The 21,305-nt window shown below is 44.3% G+C and overlaps 1 protein-coding gene across 4 annotated transcripts in view; it reads right to left on the bottom strand.

The window, feature by feature from the left end:
- TMEM255A (transmembrane protein 255A) overlaps positions 1-20,768 on the bottom strand; it is a 56,715-nt gene extending 35,947 nt beyond the window's left edge. For all 4 annotated transcript variants that reach the window (XR_004001959.1, XM_030575035.1, XM_030575037.1 and 1 more), the window contains exons 1-2: positions 20,675-20,768; positions 15,519-15,661 (exon numbers count right to left, since the gene is read on the bottom strand). Coding sequence is in view for 3 of the 4 variants with exons in the window: in XM_030575035.1 (XP_030430895.1) it covers positions 15,519-15,661; positions 20,675-20,732 (201 nt within the window). In the remaining variant the exon portion in view is untranslated. The remainder of the gene's footprint in view (positions 1-15,518; positions 15,662-20,674) is intronic.
- Between the last annotated feature and the right edge of the window lie 537 nt (positions 20,769-21,305).

Here is a 21,305-nt window from a genome sequence, read left to right as displayed (position 1 = left end):
TAATTTCACTGCACTTAGTCAGCATAATGTCTCAGTATAACAGATCCTGCTGTGCTGTGCCTGTTTTATATGGTCTGTTTATTAATATACTGATTGAATGCTATTGATCCTCTTATTAAATCCAAAAACCCAATTGATCAGCTTTTGTAGGTTTTGAGGATTTTGGTCTAGGTCAGGGGTTGGAAACCTTTCAGAAGTGGTGTGCCAAATCTTCATTTATTCACTCTAATGTAAGGTTTCGCGTGCCAGTAATACATTTTAACGTTTTTAGAAGGTCTCTTTCTATAAGTCTATAATATATAACTAAATTATTGTTGTATGTAAAGTAAATAAGGTTTTTTAAATGTTTAAGAAGCTTCATTTAAAATTAAATTAAAATGCAGACCCCCCAAACCTGGGCAGTGTGAGTGTCACTGAAAATCGGCTTGTGTGTCACCTTTGGCACGTGTGCCATAGGTTGCCTACCCCTGGTTTAGATTCTGGTAGCAGCTACCCAAGAAATAAAACAGGGAAGAGTGTCCCTGAATGACCACATTAGAATGATTCAAGGAACAGAGTCAAGTAGCTTATGACCAACATTTAGGTTCTGGAAAAGGAAAATTTGTTTTATACAACCTATATTAATAGAAATGTCCATGAAATTGAGCTGACACAAAGTGAATGAAAACAGATGTTTGGATTTAAATCCTGCCCTGCTTTGTTTGTAACCCGAATACTTCAGTATTATTGTGTAATGCAAAAGAACCAGAAAATGAAACTGACTGGTCTATTTTAACTGTCGAAACTGAGCAAAAAGGACTCAAACAGCAAAACTCACACAAATCAGATTACAGTTTTAAAATTACTTCAACATAGGAATCTACGGCATTACTAGCAACAAAGCCATAGATATCACTTTTAACCTGACAGCATTTAAGCAGCAGGACAAGGTGGTTTGGCAGGTATCTAGAGCAGATATTCAAGAAAACTCTTGTGCACTTGGCTGTAGAGATTAGCCACAAACCAAAAGGTGAAATGCAATAATAATTCAAACGGAAAAGTATGAAACGAAACTTGTGTAGGTGCAGCAGTAACAGTGTCTATAGGTCTGTCCACCCAGTATAGCAGGGGTGGACAGAAGAATACTTTATTGGTATTTACTAGACTTCATTCATCACCAAAAGGTTCACTGAATTGTCATGTTTAGGGTGACCTGACAGAAAATGTGAAAAATCAGGACAGGGGGTGGGGGAGATTGTTGGGATATGTTCGGGAGATCTCCACGCCGGAATGTAACCTGGAGAGGAAAGTAAACAAAGTGAAAGGGGATACCCTTGTGGTCCCAAGATTTGATCCAAGGAGGAATAGTGGAGAAACCAGAGTAACGGGTGATGCTGGTGGTAAAAGGTCTCTGCACGATGGGGGAAAGAATGTCACTGATGCCAAACGCCGAAAATTAAAAGGTCTGTACACTAATGCGAGGAGTCTAGGTAACAAGATGGAGGAACTGGAGTTACTAGTGCAGGAAGTGAAACCGGATATTATAGGGATAACTGAAACCTGGTGGAATAGTACTCATGACTGGAGCACGGGTATTGAAGGCTATGTGCTGTTTAGGAAAGACAGAAAGAAAGGCAAAGGTGGTGGAGTAGCCTTGTACATCAATGATGACATTAACTGTAGCGAAATAAGAAGCGATGGAATGGATAAGACAGAGTCTGTCTGGGCGAAAATCTGGGGGTAAAAAAGCAACTAGAGCTTCCCCTGAGATAGTGCTTGGCGTGTGCTACAGACCGCCGGGATCTGATTGGGATATGGATAGAGACCTCTTTAATGTCTTTAATGAAGTAAACACAAAGGGGAAATGTGTGATTATGGGGGACTTCAACTTCCCGGACATAGACTGGAGGACGAGTACTTGCAAGAATAATAGGGGTCAGATTTTTCTGGATGTGATAGCGGATGGATTTCTTCATCGAGTAGTTGAAGTACCTACGAGAGGAGATGCCATTTTAGATTTGGTGTTGGTGAGCAGTAAGGACCTCGTAGAAGAAATGGTGGTAGGGGACAACCTTGGTTCGAGTGATCATGAGCTGATTCAGTTCAAACTAGATGGAAGGATAAACAAATGTAGATCTGGGATTAGGGTTTTTGACTTCTCGAGGGCTAATTTTAAAGAGTTAAGGAAATTAGTTAGGGAAGTGGATTGGACGGAGGAATTAGTGGATTTGAATGCGGAGGAGGCCTGGAATTACTTTAAGTCGCAGCTGCGGAGACTGTCGGAAGCCTGCATCCCGAGAAAGGGGAAAAAAACCATGGGCAGGAGTCGTAGGCCAAACTGGATGAGCAAACAACTCAGAGAGGGGATTAGACAAAAGCAGACAGCTTACAGGGAGTGGAAGAAAGGCAGGATCAGTAAGGAAAGCTACCTTGGGGAGGTCAGAACATGTAGGGATAAAGTGAGGAAGGCTAAAAGCCGCATTGAACTGGACCTTGCAAAGGGAATCAAAACCAATAGTAAAAGGTTCTACAGCTACATAAATAAGAAGAAAACAAAGAAAGAAGAAGTGGGGCCGCTATACACTGAGGATGGAATGGAGATTAAGGATAACCTAGGCATGGCCCAACATCTAAACAAGTACTTTGCTTCAGTTTTTAATAAGACTAGTGAACCTTGCGATGATGGAGGGATGATAAACGGGAATGTGGATATGGAAGTGGATATTACCGCAACTGAGGTAGAGGCCGTACTTGAACAGCTCGATGGGACGAAGTCGGAGGGCCCGGACAATCTCCATCCGAGGATATTAAAGGAACTGGCGTGTGAAATTGCGAGCCCGTTAGCGAAAATTTTTAAGCAATCGGTAAACTCGGGGGTTGTGCCGTATGATTGGAGGATTGCTAATGTAGTTCCTATTTTTAAGAAAGGGAATAAAAGTGATCCGGGTAATTATAGGCCTGTTAGCTTGACATCTGTAGTATGCAAGGTCTTGGAAAAAATTTTAAGGGAGAAAGTAGTCAAGGACATAGAGGTCAATGGTAATTGGGACGAATTGCAACACGGATTTAGTAAAGGTAGATCGTGCCAAACCAATCTGATCTCCTTCTTTGAGAAGGTGACGGATTACTTAGATAAAGGAAATGCGGTAGATATAATTTACCTTGATTTCAGTAAGGCGTTCGACACGGTTCCGCACGGGGAACTGTTAGTCAAATTGGAAAAGATGGGAATGAATATGAAAGTTGTAAGTTGGATAAGGAACTGATTAAAGGGGAGACTCCAGAGGGTCGTATTGAAAGGTGAATTGTCAGGCTGGAAGGAGGTCACTAGTGGAGTCCCTCAAGGATCGGTTTTGGGACCGATCTTATTTAACCTTTTTATTACTGACCTTGGCACAAAGAGCGGGAATGTGCTAATAAAGTTTGCGGATGACACGAAGCTGGGGGGTATTGCTAACACGGAGAAGGACAGGGATACTATTCAGGAAGATCTGAACCACCTTGTAAACTGGAGTAATAGAAATAGGATGAAATACAATAGTGAAAAGTGCAAGGTTATGCATTTAGGAATTAATAATAAGAATTTTGGATATACGTTGGGGGCGCATCAGTTGGAAGCGACGGAGGAGGAGAAGGACCTTAGGGTGCTGGTTGATAGCAGGATGACTATGAGTCGCCAATGTGATATGGCTGTTAAAAAAGCAAATGCGATTTTGGGATGCATCAGGCGGGGTATTTCCTGCAAGGATAAGGAGGTGTTAGTACCGTTATACAAGGCGTTGGTGAGACCCCATCTGGAATACTGTGTGCAGTTCTGGTGTCCCATGTTCAAGAAGGATGAATTCAAACTGGAACAGGTTCAGAGACGGGCTACAAGGATGATCCGAGGAATGGAAAAACTGCCTTATGAAAGGAGACTCAAAGAGCTTGGCTTGTTTAGCCTGGCCAAAAGAAGGCTGCGGGGGGATATGCTTGCTCTATATAAATATATCAGGGGGGTTAACGTTAGGGAGGGAGAGGAATTATTTAAGTTTAGTACTAATGTAGGCACGAGGACGAATGGGTATAAACTGGATATTAGGAAGTTTAGACTTGAAATTAGACGAAGGTTTCTAACCATTAGGGGAGTGAAGTTCTGGAACAGCCTTCCGAGGGAAGTAGTGGGGGCAAAAGACTTTCCTGGCTTTAAGACAAAGCTTGATAAGTATATGGAGGGGATGTTATGATAGGATTGTTAATTTGGGCAATTGATCTTGGATTACCACCAGATAGGTCTGCTCAATGATCTGCAGGGAGATGTTGGATGGCATGGGAACTGAGTTACTGCAGAGAATTCCTTCTTGGGTGCTGGCTGGTGACTCTTGCCCACATGCTCAGGGTTTAGCTGATCGCCATATTTGGGGTCGGGAAGGAATTTTCCTCCAGGGCGGATTGGCAGGGGCCCAGGAGGTTTTTCGCCTTCCCCTGCAGCGTGGGGCACGGGTCGCTTGCTGGTGGTTTCTCTGCAGCTTGAGGTCTTCAAACCAATTTTGAAGATTTCAATAACTCGATCCTGGGATAGGGGTTGTTATAAAATTGGATGGGTGGGGTTCTGTGGCCTGCCTTGTGCAGGAGGTCAGACTAGATGATCAGATTGGTCCCTTCTGACCTATGAGTCTATGAGTCTATATAAGAAAAAGACCCAAAAATCAGGACTGTCCCTATAAAATCGGGACATCTGATCACCCTAGTCATGTCATACATTGGTGGCTACATTTATTGAGGGAATGGACAAAACAATCAAAACTGTGTTTGTACTGTAAGAAAGAGATGGCATTTAGGGTGGCATTTCACATCAAAAGAGTACATAGCTTCCCTGAATGGCCTTTTACACGTACATTTGGATGTAATATGAAGACATCTCAGTAAGCATTTTTCTGTGTGTGGCCTCCACAAAAACAGTCACATTTCCAAACCCAGCTGTCCTATAGATCAAGTCTTGTGATATTTGGTAGTGCTTTTTCTTTTTAAACTCCCAGCTTCTGGACTCATGTGATCACATGATAATTTCAGCTTTTCTAAACCAAACAAAAAGGTTTCCAGCTCTCAGTTGTGGAGAAAAGCTTGAAATTATGAAATCTGAAGTCTCTAAAACACAAAGACAAATAGAAAGAACTCAAATTTATAACTTTTTTTTTAAAATCATGGTTTTTAAGCCAAGCTTGTAATTCTTTGGGCTGGCTCATGATTTTTGAACACATGGGGATGGCAATCTTGTCTACACCCACCAAATACTCCCTTAAATATCTTTCACTCCAATTCTCTGCTCGCTCGTTAACTTGAATTTAAGGTATAAGAGGAAAAACACACCAACAAAAACTCTTATCCCCAAAACATCATCATAGGAATCTGCTATCCAGGGCAATGTCATGCACAAGGCACACTGGCAAAAATAGGCAGGGTCCCTAGGAGGTATAATGTATCATGTAAAAAGGCAAGAACTTAGCTAGTTTTGCTAAACAGTAAAATTAACCCCAGGTATCTTGATGTTGATTTATGCATTTTATGAATAACATAGCAAGGAAAGAGTAAAGCGTCAAGTAATAATTTCTGTGATTTCCCATTTTGATGGTGTTCTTCTGGAGCCGGGGTATCTGAAATGTAACCACTTAAACAGTGGGAGGATGGTTTTGAAAAGGAAATACGGAAGCCTGTTCACTAAAATGCATTACAAGGAGGATAGTCCAGGACTTAAGGCACTCGCCTGGGACATAAGAGATTTGGATTCCATTCCTTGCTCCGCCACAGACTTCCCATGTGACCTTGGGCATGTCACTTAGCCTCTCTGTGCCTCAGTTCTCCATCTGTAAAATAGGCCCCTGCCTCACATGGGTGTTGTGAGCATAAATACATTAAAAGATTGTAAGGTGCTCAGACGCTGTAGTGACGGGGGTCAGATAAGGTGCTACAATAGTAATAATGAGTATGACAAATAAGAGATTTGCTTTCATTTTATGCTCTTATCTTATTCCCCTGTCATGATTTCACTTTTCTTAGCACAAATAATTCATATTTTATTAGAGTAGCAAGAAACAACTATAAAAACAGCTTGTATTATACCAGTCCCATGCATCTGATGAAGTGGGTATTCACCCACAAAAGCTAATACTCCAATACATCTGTTAGTCTATAAGGTGCCACAGGACTCTTTGCTGCTTTTACAGATCCAGACTAACATGACTGCCCCTCTAATACAAGAAACAACTGCACGCATCATTTTTTTTATTGTTTGTTTTTGTTTTTCTGAATTGGTCATGCAACTTTTTACAGACGTGCAACTCTTTTGGGGGGTGGTGCAGGGGTGTGAGGGCTCCGGCTGGGGGTGTAGGCTCTGGGGTGGGGCCAGGGACGTGGGGCTCAGGGCTGGGGCAGAGGATTGGGGTGCAGGATGTGAAGGCTCTGGGGTGGGGCTGGGGATGAGGGGTTTGGGATGCAGGAGGGTGCTCAGGGGCTACAGTGGGGAGAGAGGACTCCCCTCAGCTCTCTCTCCTCACAGCAGAAGCACCGGGGCTCAGGGGGAGAGGCGTCTCTCCCCGCCACAGCAGCTCTGCAGTTGAGGCTGCAGGATAGGTGCCCACCCCGGCCCCAGAAGGTCTGGGCTGGGGGAGAGCTCCCTGGCCACGGCTAGGGCCAGGCTGCTTCGGCTGCAGCTGGAGCCAGCCCAGGCCACACCACCCCGGCTGCAGCTGGGGCCATGCCACTTCACCTGTGCCATGCCGCCCCAGCAGGTCTGGATGACCCCTCCACAGCTGGGTCTAGGCCACTCTGGCCATGCTTGGGGCCGGCCTGGGCCATGCCACAGCAGAGTTGGGGCCAGGGGAGGGGCACTCCACGCTCCAGCAGGTTGGGGGCCAGGCTATGTAGGGATCAGAGGGAGGGGCGCCCCTCCCCCAGCTGTGGCGGGTCCCTGAGTGGGTTCCTTGAGCTCCTGCACAGCGCTAAATAGGCTACTGCACAGCCACGCAGCTTACAGGGAGCTTAGAGGGTGACGGCAGATAGTTTTAAATATGACAGAAGGAATCTGTCTTAAAAGGAGCCAGTATGTACTTTCTTGCTACACAGGCCAATGTTATCTCAAAAATTCAGGCCTACATGAACTCCGAAGCAATGGAAGAACTGTTGGTCAGCAAGAAGCAATCAGGAGAAAAGGCCTCGGGGAAAAGGAGCTTGTGAATTTTATCTAGATTAAGACTGAACATAAGGGTGAACTGTCTCCAAGTGTTTTTTTAGTTGAAGTCACTAATTGGCCATGACATCATAAGCTTGTTAAACAGTGCAAAAAGAGTTGTGAATTTGAAGGTTCTTTGTCAGCCTCTACCTGAACATGCTGGAGCACGCCAGAATGAGACGGTTTTCCCTAGTCTGTCTGATTTGTAAGCAGACTGATCACATGCTTATGAATATTTTGTTACTGTGTTGGGTGTAGAGCAATTGTATAAAATAACCATTTGGCCTTTGGACTTAAGAAAGGAATTTATGGCTAAATTAGTGTCTGGCAATCTCCCATATTAATATGTCCATTATTAATTTCCATTTTTAAAAATTCCAACAAAGGGTCCCCCCTCCAGACTCCTGGAACACCTGACCATGATGAGGAGAAGAAAGAAGAGGACATGGGAGGATACATTCACTGAGAACCTGCAAGCCAGTGCTGCATCAGACTGTGAGCAGAAGGTCTGGAGGATGAATATTGCAGACAGTATGGACGGGGAAAGAGCAGACAGGAGACACAGAGGGAGACGCACCAGGACATAATGGGGCTTCTCCAGCAGCAAATACAGATGCTGCAGAGTCTTGATGACTTACAGGTCCAACAATCACAGGCCTGCCTCCCTTTGCAGTCACTGGAGAACTCCATTTGAGCATCTCTGTACCCATCCAGCCCCAACATTCCACATGGCATCATGGGCTGCAACCCTACCCTTACTGCTGCACACTGCAAGCCAGTAAAGACAACACTGCTTCACATACGCTGACCTGTAAGAGCCACGGTTGCTGTACGTGTAGCCAATATGAACTCAACTGGACAGGAGTGTTCTTGCCTCTTGTTAAGTTCTGTTAATTTATTTCACAAGTTTTTATTGTATTTGTTTTTTAATGGAACATTGGAAGTTTGCACAGGTTTTGATATGCAATAAAATCTATTTTTTGGTAAATAATTCATCTTTATTACTTCACAGCATATGCTGCAAAATGCCAAGTGCCAATGAAAGTGCCCACAACTTGTGATTGTATAGGGTGCCAGAACTCACAGAATCAGTGACAAACAGAGAGTAATAATTGTGAATACACAACAGCACTGCAAAATTAATAGATGCATTACCAGACAGGATTACGTTCATAAATGTGCACCATGCACCACACAATTCCTAACAGCCCCCAGAACTGCAGGGCCAGGCAGAGCACAGTTCACCACACCACATTACTGCAGCTGATTGTCAAAAAGCTTTCAAGGTCTCCTCAGCTGCATAGCCCTGGTGTCTGGCTGTGCAAACTCAGCAGGTAGCTGCTACACCTCAGCCCTCCACCCTGGCAGTAACTTTTACCCCTTTGCCTCACAGATGCTGGGCAAGATACAACATGAAGCTATAATCATTGGGATAGTTTTCTCCCTGAGATCCAGTCGGGTGAGTAAACAACGCCAGCGTCCCTTCAATCCACCAACACACATTCAGCTGTCATTCTGCAACTGCTGAGCCAGTAAGTGAATCTTTCCTTGGTGCTGTTGAGGTGGCTGATGTACGTGTCAGGAGGGGGTTCCACAGGATCACTATGGGCACTTCAACATCCACAATGGTAATCTGCTGGTCGGGCAAGAATGTCCCTGCTCACAGCTTTCTGAACAGTCCTATGCTCTTAAAAATGCGAATGTCTTCCCTGACCAGTCCACATTGATGTTGGTGAAGCATACCCGATGACTAAGGCTAAGATTTTGTCATGGATATTTTTAGTCAAAGTCACAGACAGGTCACGGCTTCTGTGAATTTTTCTTTTTTGCCTCTGACCTGTCTGTGACTTTGACTAAAAATATCCATGACAAAATCTTAGCATTAGTCATCGGGAATGGTGTGGAGACCCGCAGATCCCCATTTTGTCAGGTATATTTTTAGTAAAAGTCACAGACAGGTCAGAGGCAAAAAAGAAAAATTCATGGAAGCCGTGACCTGTCTGTGACTTTTACTAAAAATATACCTGACAAAATGGGGATCTGAGGGTCCCCACACCACCTGAAGCGGGGCAGCTAGGCAGGGGCTAGGAGACGCATGCAGCCGCTGGGGTACCATTGCTGCTGGGAGCTACGGGGGTTCTCCCTGCTGCCCGGGGTGGCTGGGATCTGCGGGGGTTCCCTCCGCCACGGCCAGGAGCTGCAGGGTTCCTCTGCTGCCCAGGTGCTCAAGAGTTCCATGACTTCCACGACCTCCGTCACTAAATTGTAGCCTTACTGATGACCCACCAACCCTTGCATAACCACAGAAAAGCAGCCCTTCCTGTTGGTGTACTCTGTGGCAAGGTGAGTTGGTGCCAAAACAGATGGCAGGCACATCCCTATTGCCTCGTCGCAGTTCGCCCGTTGCTGCAAATCCGTCCACTGTGTCCTGCACTTTAATGGCCCCCTACACTTGCATGGCAACAGCCCCCATTGTGGATTTACCAACTCCAAAACAATTTCCCACTGACTGGTAGCAATCCAGCGCCGCCAGCTTTCGCCGAGTTACCGTCACTCACTTCTTAACTGTCAGTGCAACTGTCGTTCTGGTGCCCCTGTGCTGGAGGCCTGGGGTGAGCTCAGCACACAGATCCAGGAATGTGGCCTTTCACATCTGAAAGTTTTGCAGCCACAGCTTGTCATCCCGAACTTGCCTTACAATGCGATCCCACCAGGCAGTGCTTGTTTCTTGGGCCCAGATGCAACGCTCAATGGTCTGCAACTTCTCCGTGAATGCCACCAATAACCCTGAATTGGTTTTAGCTGTGTCCCACAGCAAACTGTCCTCCACAAAATCATCATGTCCCCCACTGCTCTGCTTCTTCCTGTGGCTCTGCAAATACCAGGAGATCGTTCATCCTGTGTTTGCAACACTGATGACAGTAGTGCAGAGTTGTACAGGCTCCAGGCGTCTGTCAGAGATGGCAGACAGTGAGAAGTGCCACACAAAAAAGATGGGATAGGGATGACATTATGGGATGGAGAAAGTTGCATGATGGGAACGTGATCCCTTGTTCCCATCCCACAATGCATTGCCAAAATTTCCCAAAAGACAGTGCACCGGATCATAGCAAGTTGCACACTGGGATGCCTACCCACAGTGCACTGTGCATTGACACAAGCACTCCTGGTGAGTATGCGAACTGTCCAGAAAAAGTCTGGTTTCCTGCTTGGTCCTCTGGCCAGGTGTTTCAGGTACTTCTTTCCAGGTGTAAGAGACATTAACCCTTAGCTATCTGTTTATGACAACTGTGCATTGACACAAGCACTCCTGGTGAGTATGCGAACTGTCCACTCAAGGAGCCAAGTGTGCGCATGCATGAGCGATATCCTTACTGCAGCAATTAGAGTTTGTAGTGTAGACATGGCCTCAGACTCTCTTCCCAAATTTGAATCCATTTTCAATCACGAACTGTGGTATGTAAGGTAACAGTGCTGGGAACAGTGCTCCTGCTGGCCGTGCTGGGAATTAGCTCTCTTGGACCAGCAGGGTGTCTTTTACTAGCGGCGTCTCACTTGCCATTACTTCCACTTCCTCCACTGTCTCCACCATCTGGGACATGCTCCTCTGGCTGTGCCCCAGCCCGCTCTCCCCCCACTTTTGGGAGACAGGCAGTCCTCAGTCTGTCTACTTGCCTCAGTGGCCAACTGCAGTCTCTAGCCCCTGGCTTCCGGAACAAACTGCAGCCTGGATTTGGGCCACTCTCCTCACTGGCAAGCAGAGGAGGGTGGGAAAACCAGGCCTGCCTGCTACTCTGGGTCCCAGCCCAGGGACCCTATAGCTGGCAGCCACTCAGTGCCCTCCTCCTATTCCCGCTTTCCACTTTTCCTGGGCCACTTCCCCCCCTAGCCCTAGCACGTTCCCTGCCCTTGCTTCAGGGCCTCAGTCTGGCCATGGTCAGCCAAGAGTTCCCCTATTTCTCCTCCACCCTACCCAGCACTATAGTATCTCCAGTGCTTCCCAACAGACAGTTCTACCCCTTGCCCTCCAGGGAGAGACTGCCTTTGCTCTGCTGAGTAGCCCTTTATATATGGGCTGCTCCAGCAAGCCTCCTCTTGATTGGCTCTCCCAATGAGCCCTTTTCTGATACGCTGGGTTCTGCGCAGCCTCTCTAAGCCTGCCTTAAGCTTTCTCCTGCCTGTGTAGGGCAGCCAACCCACCACAGTAATCTATCTTTAAATCAGCTTCTGTACCAGATCACTGGAGGCTAGCTAAAGTGACACTAATTTTTTAAAAAGTTTCTGGAGGCGGTCCTGGCAATTACAGGCCAGTAAGCCTAACTTCAGTGCCTGGCAAATTGATTGAAACTATAGTAAAGAGCAGAATTATCAGACACAGAGATGAACATGGTTTGTTGGGAAAGAGTCAACATGGTTTTTGTAAAGGAAAATCATGCCTCACCAATTCACTAGAATTCTTTGAGAGGGTCAACTAGCCTGTGGACAAGGGAGATCCAGTGAATATAGTGTACTTAGATTTTCAGAAAGCCTTTGACAAGGTCCCTCATCAAAGGCTCTTAAGCAAATTAAGATATCATGGAATAAGGGGGAGGTTCTCTCATGGATCAATAACTGGTTAAAAGATAGGAAACAACGAATAGGAATAAACGGTCATTTTTCAGAGTGGAGAGTGGCAAATAGTGGCATCCCCCAGGGGTCTGTACCGGGACCGGTACTGTTCAACATATTCATTAATGATCTGGAAAAAGGGGTAAACAGTGAGGTGGCAAAAACTGCAAATAATATAAAACTACTCAGGATAGTTAAGTCCAAAGCAGACTGCAAAGAGTTACAAAGGGATCTCACAAAACTGGGTGACTGGATAACGAAATGGCAGCTAAAATTGATAAAGTAATGCACATTGGAAACCATAATCCCAACTATACATATAAAATGATGGGGTCTAAATTAGCTTTTACCACTCAAGAAAGGGATCTTGGAGTCACTGTGAATAGTTCTCTGAAAACATCCACTCAATGTGCAGTGGCAGTCAAAAAAGCTAACAAAATGTTAGGAGTCATTAGGAAAGGGATAGATAATAAAACAGAAAATATTATATTGCCTCTATATAAATCCATGGTACGCTCTCATCTTGAATATTGTGTACAGATCTAGTCGCCCCATTTCAAAGAAGATATATTGGAATTGGAGAAGGTACAAAAAAGGGCAACAAAAATGATTAAGGGTATGGAACAGCTTCCATATGAGGAGCAATTAATAAGACTGGGACTTTTCAGCTTGGAAAAGAGATGGCAAAGGGCGGATATGATAGAAGTCTATAAAATCATGAGTGGTGTGGAGAAGGTAAATAAGGAAGTGTTATTTATTCCTTCTCATAACACAATAAGTAGGGGGTCACCAAATGAAATTAATAAGCAGCAGGTTTAAAACAAACCAAAGGAAGTATTTCTTCCCACAATGCACAGTTAGTCTGTGGAACTCTTTGCCAGAGGATGTTGTGAAGGCCAAGACCATAACAGCATTCAAAAAAGAACATCATAATTCATGGAGGACAGGTCCATCCCTGGCTATTAGCCAGGATGGGCAGGCGTGCAAAACCATGCTCTGAAGTGTCCCTAGCCTCTGTTTGCCAGAAGCTGGGACTGGAGAACAGGGGATGGATCACTTGACGATTACCTGTTCTGTTCATTCTCTCTGAAGCACCTGGCACTGGTCACTGTCGGAAGACAGGATACTGGGCTAGGTGGACCATTAGTGTGACCCATTATGGCCATTCTTATGTTCTTAATTTCAGGCACATATTGAAGTCTCACTGAAGTCAATGAGGCTTAAGCACATGCACAAATGCTGTGTAGAACCAGGTTCTATAAACATAAAAGCAATTATAATGGGTGGCTGTGCTTTATTTTTCATATCTGAAGTTATGTCAATAATAACGCTTTTACCAGTAGATCTCCAAATGCTGTACAAAGGAGTGGCATTATCCTCATGCTACATGTGGGGAAACTGAGGCACAGAGAGCAAGCATGTCTTGTCCAAGGTCACCAAGCAGGCCAGTGGCAGAACTGGGAACAGAACCCAGTTTGCTGAGTCCAAGTCCAGTGCTCTATCCAACAGGCCATACTGCCTCCTGTGAATGCACAAATTAGGCATTCCCAGCAAATAACCCACACAGCCCTCAGAGTCACAAAGGTTAGGTATCCCACACTACAGTATGACTGTGTGTTGTGTTATCTATATCTCCAAGGCTGGATCCTCAGCTTGTGTAAATGGGCAGGGAAGTCAATGGAGCTATGCCAATTTACACAGGCTGAGAATCTGACCCCAGTTCCTTCTGTTTCCCACGTTAACAGTAAAAAGCAACACAGGGTACATTTTTATTAAAATTCCCACTAGAAGAACAAAAGCCCAAGAAAGTAATCACTTGACTCAAAATATCAATTTACACAGTTCTTCATCAGCCAGCTTGGTAAACTGTTTGCACAGAACAGACAAAATAAAGGAAAGAAAGAAATGAGTACTAAGCAAATCAGTTGCTAGAAATACTGTCAACACTGTAGAATAGTGTAAAATCTATTATTACTAACTTCAAACAAAATGTGGGACTCCATACAAATTAACTAAGTAGGTGGGAGATGGCATATAAAGAGCAGTTTTCTTTTAAGCAAGACATTGCATTCAGGATGCCTGGGTTCCATCTCAGAACTGCTACAGTTCTGCTGCATTACCTAAGACAAATCACTTAACCTCTTTATGCTTCAGTTGCTGATCTATAAAATGGGTTTTACTTACTCATAGTCTATAGAGCACTTTGAGATTATTGGATTAAAAGTGCCAAGTATTATTAATAAGTCTCTATTTAACAATGACTTCCAACAAAAACAATTCTACCTTTGATTTTTGCACAGATCTCCCAAGGAAATCAATGGGACTAAGAGCAGAATGTGACCGAATGAGTCCCTTATGGAAAAAATATCCAGATAGAGCCAAAAACTCGCCTGTTTTCAGAAAAACACTAATTGTTAACTCAATAGTTTAGGGTTTTCCTCTTCTGCCATAACAGGGGCATTGAATGATCTGCACTTCTGCATGTTCTATTGTAATTCAAATGTATGAACAAGACTTTCCCAGGGTGCTACAATCAGAACGAAGCCATTCCTCTGGAGCTATAGAAGCTAGCTTCTTTGCAAAGTCTCATAGCATGTGCATTCCTTCCAGCAGTCTCTCTGAAGGAGGAAAGAGAAACTCCAGATTGTTGTGAAACACTGGCTATTTTAAATATGTACTGGATAACCCAGCAACAAATTACAATGTTCTCATGTGCAGAAAGGTACCTGAGGTCATCGCACCTTTCCATCCAGCCGATTAACAGACTAACAGGTAGGGATGCAATCTGAATCATCAGGTAGCCCTGCCTGCTATGCTGAGTATGTTAATTAAATCAGTGCCCTCAAGACTCTGAGTGCCCCTGGGAACAGTGAAGGGGTTTTTTTTGCTGATGGAGACACTTTTTCATTGGGGGTACAAACTCTATTGAGATTAAAAACACTCCTCATATAGGCCAGACAGCTGTAAAAAGGTAACAACTTTCAATCACTAGCAATCAGGTCTGGCTTCCAACCAGTGAACTTCAAAGTGTTTACGCACCAAAATCATATTCCCATCACTAAATAAATTTTTACACTCTATGAATGACTTTCAAGAGGTTGAACATCCCTCTGTGATGGGATCTTATTTTCCCATTTTCATTTTAAAATAGAAATTGGCACACTAACTGTTTTGACATGGATCAGTCCCTTGTCAGCTTGTAAAAATAAGGAAATCTAGCACTAATTTCTTTCCCTTCTTCAGCTGTTCCAAGTTTTCTCCAGTCTGGGGCTGTGACCCTATAAACAACTTTGAATGTAACTTTATGCATGATTAGTCCCACTGAGCTCGTGTGTGTAATGTTTCAGGCCTTGATTTCCCAACTTATTTTGGCATCTCTCTCTTACCCACACTGGATGAATCAGACTAATGCAAACTAAAAATGTTTTATAACAAACCATATGTCAGCCAAAAATCACATTTATCTGGAGAATCTGAAGCTGTGTAGATCAACGTATCATTATTGCCCAAGTCTAATTGGAGAAGACCACAATTTGACTGGATGGGATTTTCACATGGACATGAGGTGGCATATGCAAAATAATAATACATAATAAATGGCAATAAAGTAGCTGAGCAGATGTTAGTATTTCAGAGAGGGTCATCCTTTTATAACATTTTCAGCATTACAAACGACTTTGTAGGCAATAAGTTTTCTAGACCTACCTATGAGTTCTATACTTACAATAACCCCAGGGTAATAACCTCCAACAGTCACATTTTGGGTTCTTGTTGTAGCAGCTAGGCCCACGGTAAGAATTAATACTGACACAATGAGGAGAGTCACAGTTACGTAGAGGGAATTTCTTTTTCTTCTATTGAATGACCCTAAAAACACACATACACAATAGAATTCGCCAATTCCATCTGGGGACAGCAACCATTTCCCAAAGTCCCCCTCCCACCACCACATGCTGCCAAAGCTTGATTTTCTCTCTGACAATGTAATATTCAGCTCTTTTTTATTTCGGTCAGCCATTTCTCACTTTAGCTGAATATATAAATCACTGTCTGGAATTAAGTTATATCTATCACTTTTTGGATATACAGGGACGGACCTCAGCTGGTGTAAATCTGCATAGTTCATTTGCCTTCAGTGGATTTATGCTGATTTACACCAGATCTAGCCCTTAATGCCTCTGACAATTAAACTATTAAGGAATATTATTTTATTACTAGTACATGTATTAAATAAATTCTTATTTAGTCTATTTGCTTTTGTCAAATTAAACAGCCACCATCCACTTTAAAAGGATCTCATCACATGATAATAAATACAAGTATCCACAATCTTTAATAGGCATTAGTAACAACCATTTTTCCTCATCCCATGGCATAAATATTAGACTATAACTAAGCTGCAGGTATTTTTAGATGCTGTTTGTAAAATTAATTTGTGGATTAGTACATAAACTGCATATAAATACTTAGATTATGGACTCCATTTTTAAAAATTAAGTTTAAATATGTATAGGTTGCTTGAAAGAGTGTAAATATAAAGTAATGATTCCATTAGCCAGTGGGAAAACCAGTTGTAATGTTCAAATACTATTGTAACCCTGTTTATTCAATGTATATTCTGCAACGTTTAAATCACTTTGCTGATCAATCCTTCTGATTAAATTTTATCAATTATGTAAACATAGCTGAGCAGGATAATATATTTCCAAAGGCTCCACTGCCTGGCTTTCTGGATTGCGAGTGCTCTTGGGAGCTATCGGGGTGATTCTAAATCCGAGTCATGCAAAGTCTGTGGGTCTCAGAATCACCCAAACAGCAACTTCTAAACATTCTAAGGCCTTCCCCAATAGTCTCCATCTGGTATTATAAAGAACCAGCCCAGAGGAACTGTTAACTCTGCAGGGAGAAGAAAGGACCAGCCCAACAGAGGAGAATCCCACACTCAAAGCTCCCTATACAGAGACAAAGGAGAGAAGTGCTGCTCCAGATTCCCTCACACCTTAAATACAGTGAAACCTATACAGCAATCAGTCTTATGAGACAGCCTTCTGTTCTGAGGCCATATTCCCCAGGCACACCAGCTGTAATCCCAATTCGCCTTTCTTTCTGGTTTACACACAGATTTTGTATCAATATAACTATGTAGGTTAGGGGTATGATTTGTTAGCTAAATAGTTATATTGGTACAAGCCTTACTGTGGATGCAGTTTTATCAATATAAAGGTGCCTTTTAATAGCACAGCTTATTCCTCTTCCCATACAGGAATATCAGTTAAAAAAACTCCTTTATTCTAGGAAAACTGCATGCACACAAGAGGATTGTACTGCTTGAATTCTACCAATACAGTGAAAGGGGAACACACCTTGTGTTTGTAGACAAGCCCTTAAGAAGGCGTTAAGCAACCAGTTTTCTGTAGGTCTCTTGAATGGTCACTGACCAGTACATTGCATTTCACTGTGTATTACAGAAACTCATTAAGGTGTATTATAGAAACTCTCCCTCCCTACACACAGTGACATTAGGACAGCCTGATCAATGTCCAATTGCGTCAGATGACATTGCTGTACCACACACTTCAGCCTCTTGTTGAACAGCCACTGGGATCACAATCTTGTAACCTCTACTTGTGCAAGTATTTCTGACTCCCATTGATTTCATTAAAAAGTGACAAAGAATCCTGTGGCACCTTATAGACTAACGGACGTATTAGAACATAAAATTCCGTGGGTGCATGCATCCCACAAAGTGGGTATTCACCCACGAAAGTTTATGCTCCAATACGTCTGTTAGTCTATAAGGTGTCACAGGACTCTTTGTTGCTTTTTACAGATCCAGACTAACACGGCTACCCCTCTGATAATTTATTTCATTGGAACTGCAGATGTAAATAAGATTTACTTATGTAAGTAAGAGTTGTAGGATCAAGGAATAATACCAGTAATATTCCGGTTCCAGGATGATTGAATTAACTTTAGCTGCAGACATCATGGTCAGTTATCATGAGGAGCAACAGCCAGCCAGCTACAAATATTTGGCCCTTAGCTCTGCATACCACTGGCCAGTTACTTTTCCTGCAGTTTCACCATTCCTCCCACTGGCACAGCTTCCCCCCTCTCCCCCATCCTGAGCCATCAACTTCTGCAAAGTCCTTGAACTTTTTTAAAGCACAGTCTGAAAGTGCAACCCACTAGGGAGAAGTTTCTACATACCCAAACTAACACAATTTGTTACTGTGGTAGGGGGACGAGTTCCGCTCCAGGGTGGATGCTCAATCCTCCTTTGTTAACGTTATTGATTGGTTTTCTATTTCTGATACCCTGTGAAAAAATGCCTTGAAAGATTGGCAAAAACTCAGGGAAATAATGCCTCATGAGATGACAGCAGGAGACTGGGCAGAGCATCTCTAGTACAACTGCTTATCCAGGCTCACGCTAACTAATAAAGAACAGGTACAAATCTGCTTCAATAAAAAAAAAAAAAAAAGAAAAGATTTCAAGAAGCTTCCCCTAAAGCCACTTCCTTCAAAGATTGTCAAAGTGGCTCCTAATATCCAGGCCAGATCTTATCACCAGGCCCTGGCCTTTACTGGCTACAGGATGAATTGTGTGTGAAATGGCTAAGTATTTTTCTGTTTTGTATTTTGCTAAATGTGCCAAATAAGTTAACAATGCAAAATATGCCCCGGTAAAGCATTTAAAATCTGTTGACTCTTAAGGAGAACATTTTCTTTGTATTTACTGCCTGACAAATACTAAAATGTAGCTTTCCCTAATGTGCCATTGTTTGTATTTTATTTATTAAATCCCAATTTAATTATTTTTATAAATTTACATTCCAGATGGATACCTTAAATTCTCAAAGACTTACAGATTTGTTTAACTTAGCCAAATGGGCAGAGCTTGTGGAAAGAAAAGTTAAAAAAAAAAAAAAAAAAGTCAGCAACTCTTTTTTATAAAGAATAGCTTCAATTAGCCCTGTATTTTGTCTCATACAGAGTTGCTGTATTAACCAACTTTAATCAAGGGTTAATATGCAAGCTAGTTTGAATGTGCACTTAAAGTGGTTTATCTCTAAAATAGCATTCAAGTGGGTTTTTGAATGCATGCTTCATTGTTTTGGGAAGGAGAAAAGAGGAATTAGGGATCAGTGCTGTTTGTGTTGTATGTTTTGCTAACATATTTAAAATGTGTCTGTCCTTCAAAAAGATCATTCATTTTAAACCTTAGGAGCATCCTGTTATTCACAACTCTTTAGTATATAACACATATCCCCACTGGAAGAAACCAGCTAACACCAGTTTCTTAGGTCACTTTTAAAAGTTTAGGGTGGTTTATCTTTATTTATATTATCAGGTATATATCCTTAGACCACTGACTAAAAAATAAAATGATTATCAGAAGTGGAGATGATGGCACTTATTCCTTGGTCATTAAGCCTTTTTACTGTTCATTTCCTTTATTTAGAATTGTATTAGTGGTTTTGTGCAATTATTTAATTGAACGTACTTGGCTTTGTGATCACCGCATTAAAGCATATCTTCCTCTAAAACAAGGAAGAGGCATGAAATATATATTTATTTGTCATGATTCTTGTAAAGATAAATTAAATACATTGAAAAAATCTCTTTCAAAATAGCCAAACAGCTCCATGAATACACATGGCCAAAAGTGATACTGAGGGGAGGTGGGACTTCTAGTGTGGGCCAATTTATTGGACGAAAAGGGGATGGAAAAAGGTAAGAGTTATTATCTGGCTCAGGCTCACAATATCTCTAGTGCAAGCTACTTTTACCGCTGCGTGACACTGTCGCCCACCTTGTACCCTGAGCTGTGACTCCAGCACAAACACCCTTTCAAACCAACCTTGCACAAAACAGGGTTTATACATTCAGTGGCTCCCAAGAACAAATCTACAGCATTCCCCAACAGGGCAGCACCTGACACTGAATTAGTGCTTTATTAAAGCATAAAGCAAGAGCAGGTAGTGTTCATGATATATTAAAAGGCTGAAAACACATTATCTTCCTGCTCCCCACTGAATTAGGGAGATAAGAGGGAAAGTTCTTAGAGAGAGGCTATAAATTCTGCAACATTTCCTGAAATATGCTGCTCCAATTGCAAACGGGAAGCTACTTAATTATATAGTGGTTGTATTGTCCTGGCTTAGACACCGTGTTTAGCTGAAAATGGATTTCAGAGCCAGCCTTGAGAATCAAATGATTAAACTTGCTCTTACAAATGAGCAGATTTTTAAAAGATCCTAGGGAGGCACTACCAATGGGCAGGAGGGATGGAAGGTAAGAGCCAATGTAAACAGAAGCCATTGCTTGCAGAAGCTTTGCAAAATGTGGCCAATAACAAGAAGTTTAGAGGCATCACCAGGCAAGGCAGGCCAGCCTTTTCACTTGGAGAAAAAGAGGATTTGAACCACTCGCTGCCTGCTGGTGCTGTCACTTGTGTGTCTGTGCAAGGGGCAGGAGGCTTGGGCCCCGCTGCACTGCCGTGTGCACAGGAGTGTCAATGAAATGCCAGCCACACACCGACCGGCCCCGATCCGGATCGCACCGCAAGGCGAGGTAACTCCCCGCTGACGGCCAGCGATTTGCACCGCGGAGCAGGAGCAGCAGGCCCCACGCCTCTCTCTCGGCATCGATTCAAGCCGGCTCCCTGGCAGGTGGAAACGCGGGGCCGCTGCGGGGAGCTGAGCGATCCGCCTTTCACCCGGCTGCCCCCAGACCTGCCAGCGCCCGGGGAGGGGGCAGAGCAAGAGGAGCCCCGCCAGCCGGCCCTGGGGCAGGGGGAGCGGGGCTGGACGTGCGCTCCCCAGCCCGGGGCAGGCAGCTGCCTGCAATCCCGCCGCCCCGGCCCGGCAGCACTTACCCGCGGAGTCAGGCAGGGGGACGGCGCTGGAGCGCTGCTGAGTCAGGGACTGGCGCATGGTGCCGCCTGCTGCGCTGCCCAGCCGGGCCCCGGGGGCGAGCGAGCGAGCGAGCGAGCGCCTAGAAGGCAGGAGCGCGGCGCCCCCTCCCCGGCCGTCTGCGGCCAGCGGCGGCCGCGTCCCCCAGCGCAGCCCGCCTGGCCATGCCCGGGGCAGCTGCTCTGGAGGCGGCCGCCGGCGCCTGCGCAAGGCTCCCCCTGCCCAGCTCGGCGGGGATCCCGCTCCCCACCACAGGAGGAGGCCCGGGGGGTGCCAGCCCCGCGGGCAGCCGGTGTCTCCCCCCCCCCGATGGGCCAGAAGCAGCCGCGGGCTTCAGATCGGGTGCGGGAGAAGGCGGCAGCCGCAGAACCATTCACAAGCCAATGACAGCAATGGCTGGTTCACGCTAATTCATGCAGTGCCAACGGTGCCCAGTGGCCTCTGCACGGAGCCAGGTGTCGGTCAGTCACAGAGCCCAGCCCGTTAGCTGGGACAGGTTGTTTCCAAAGGGTTCTTCCATTTGCAGGTCATCACTGCACGGTTCAGTCCTGCTGGGTCCCCAAAGCTCTGCGGTGTTCAGTTCTGGCTCCAGCT

Source organism: Gopherus evgoodei, chromosome 9 (assembly GCF_007399415.2).
Source record: "Gopherus evgoodei ecotype Sinaloan lineage chromosome 9, rGopEvg1_v1.p, whole genome shotgun sequence".
Taxonomy (NCBI): Eukaryota; Metazoa; Chordata; order Testudines; family Testudinidae; genus Gopherus; species Gopherus evgoodei.
The sequence above is the reverse complement of the archived record's forward strand: the minus strand, read 5'-3'. Positions and strand labels throughout refer to the sequence as shown.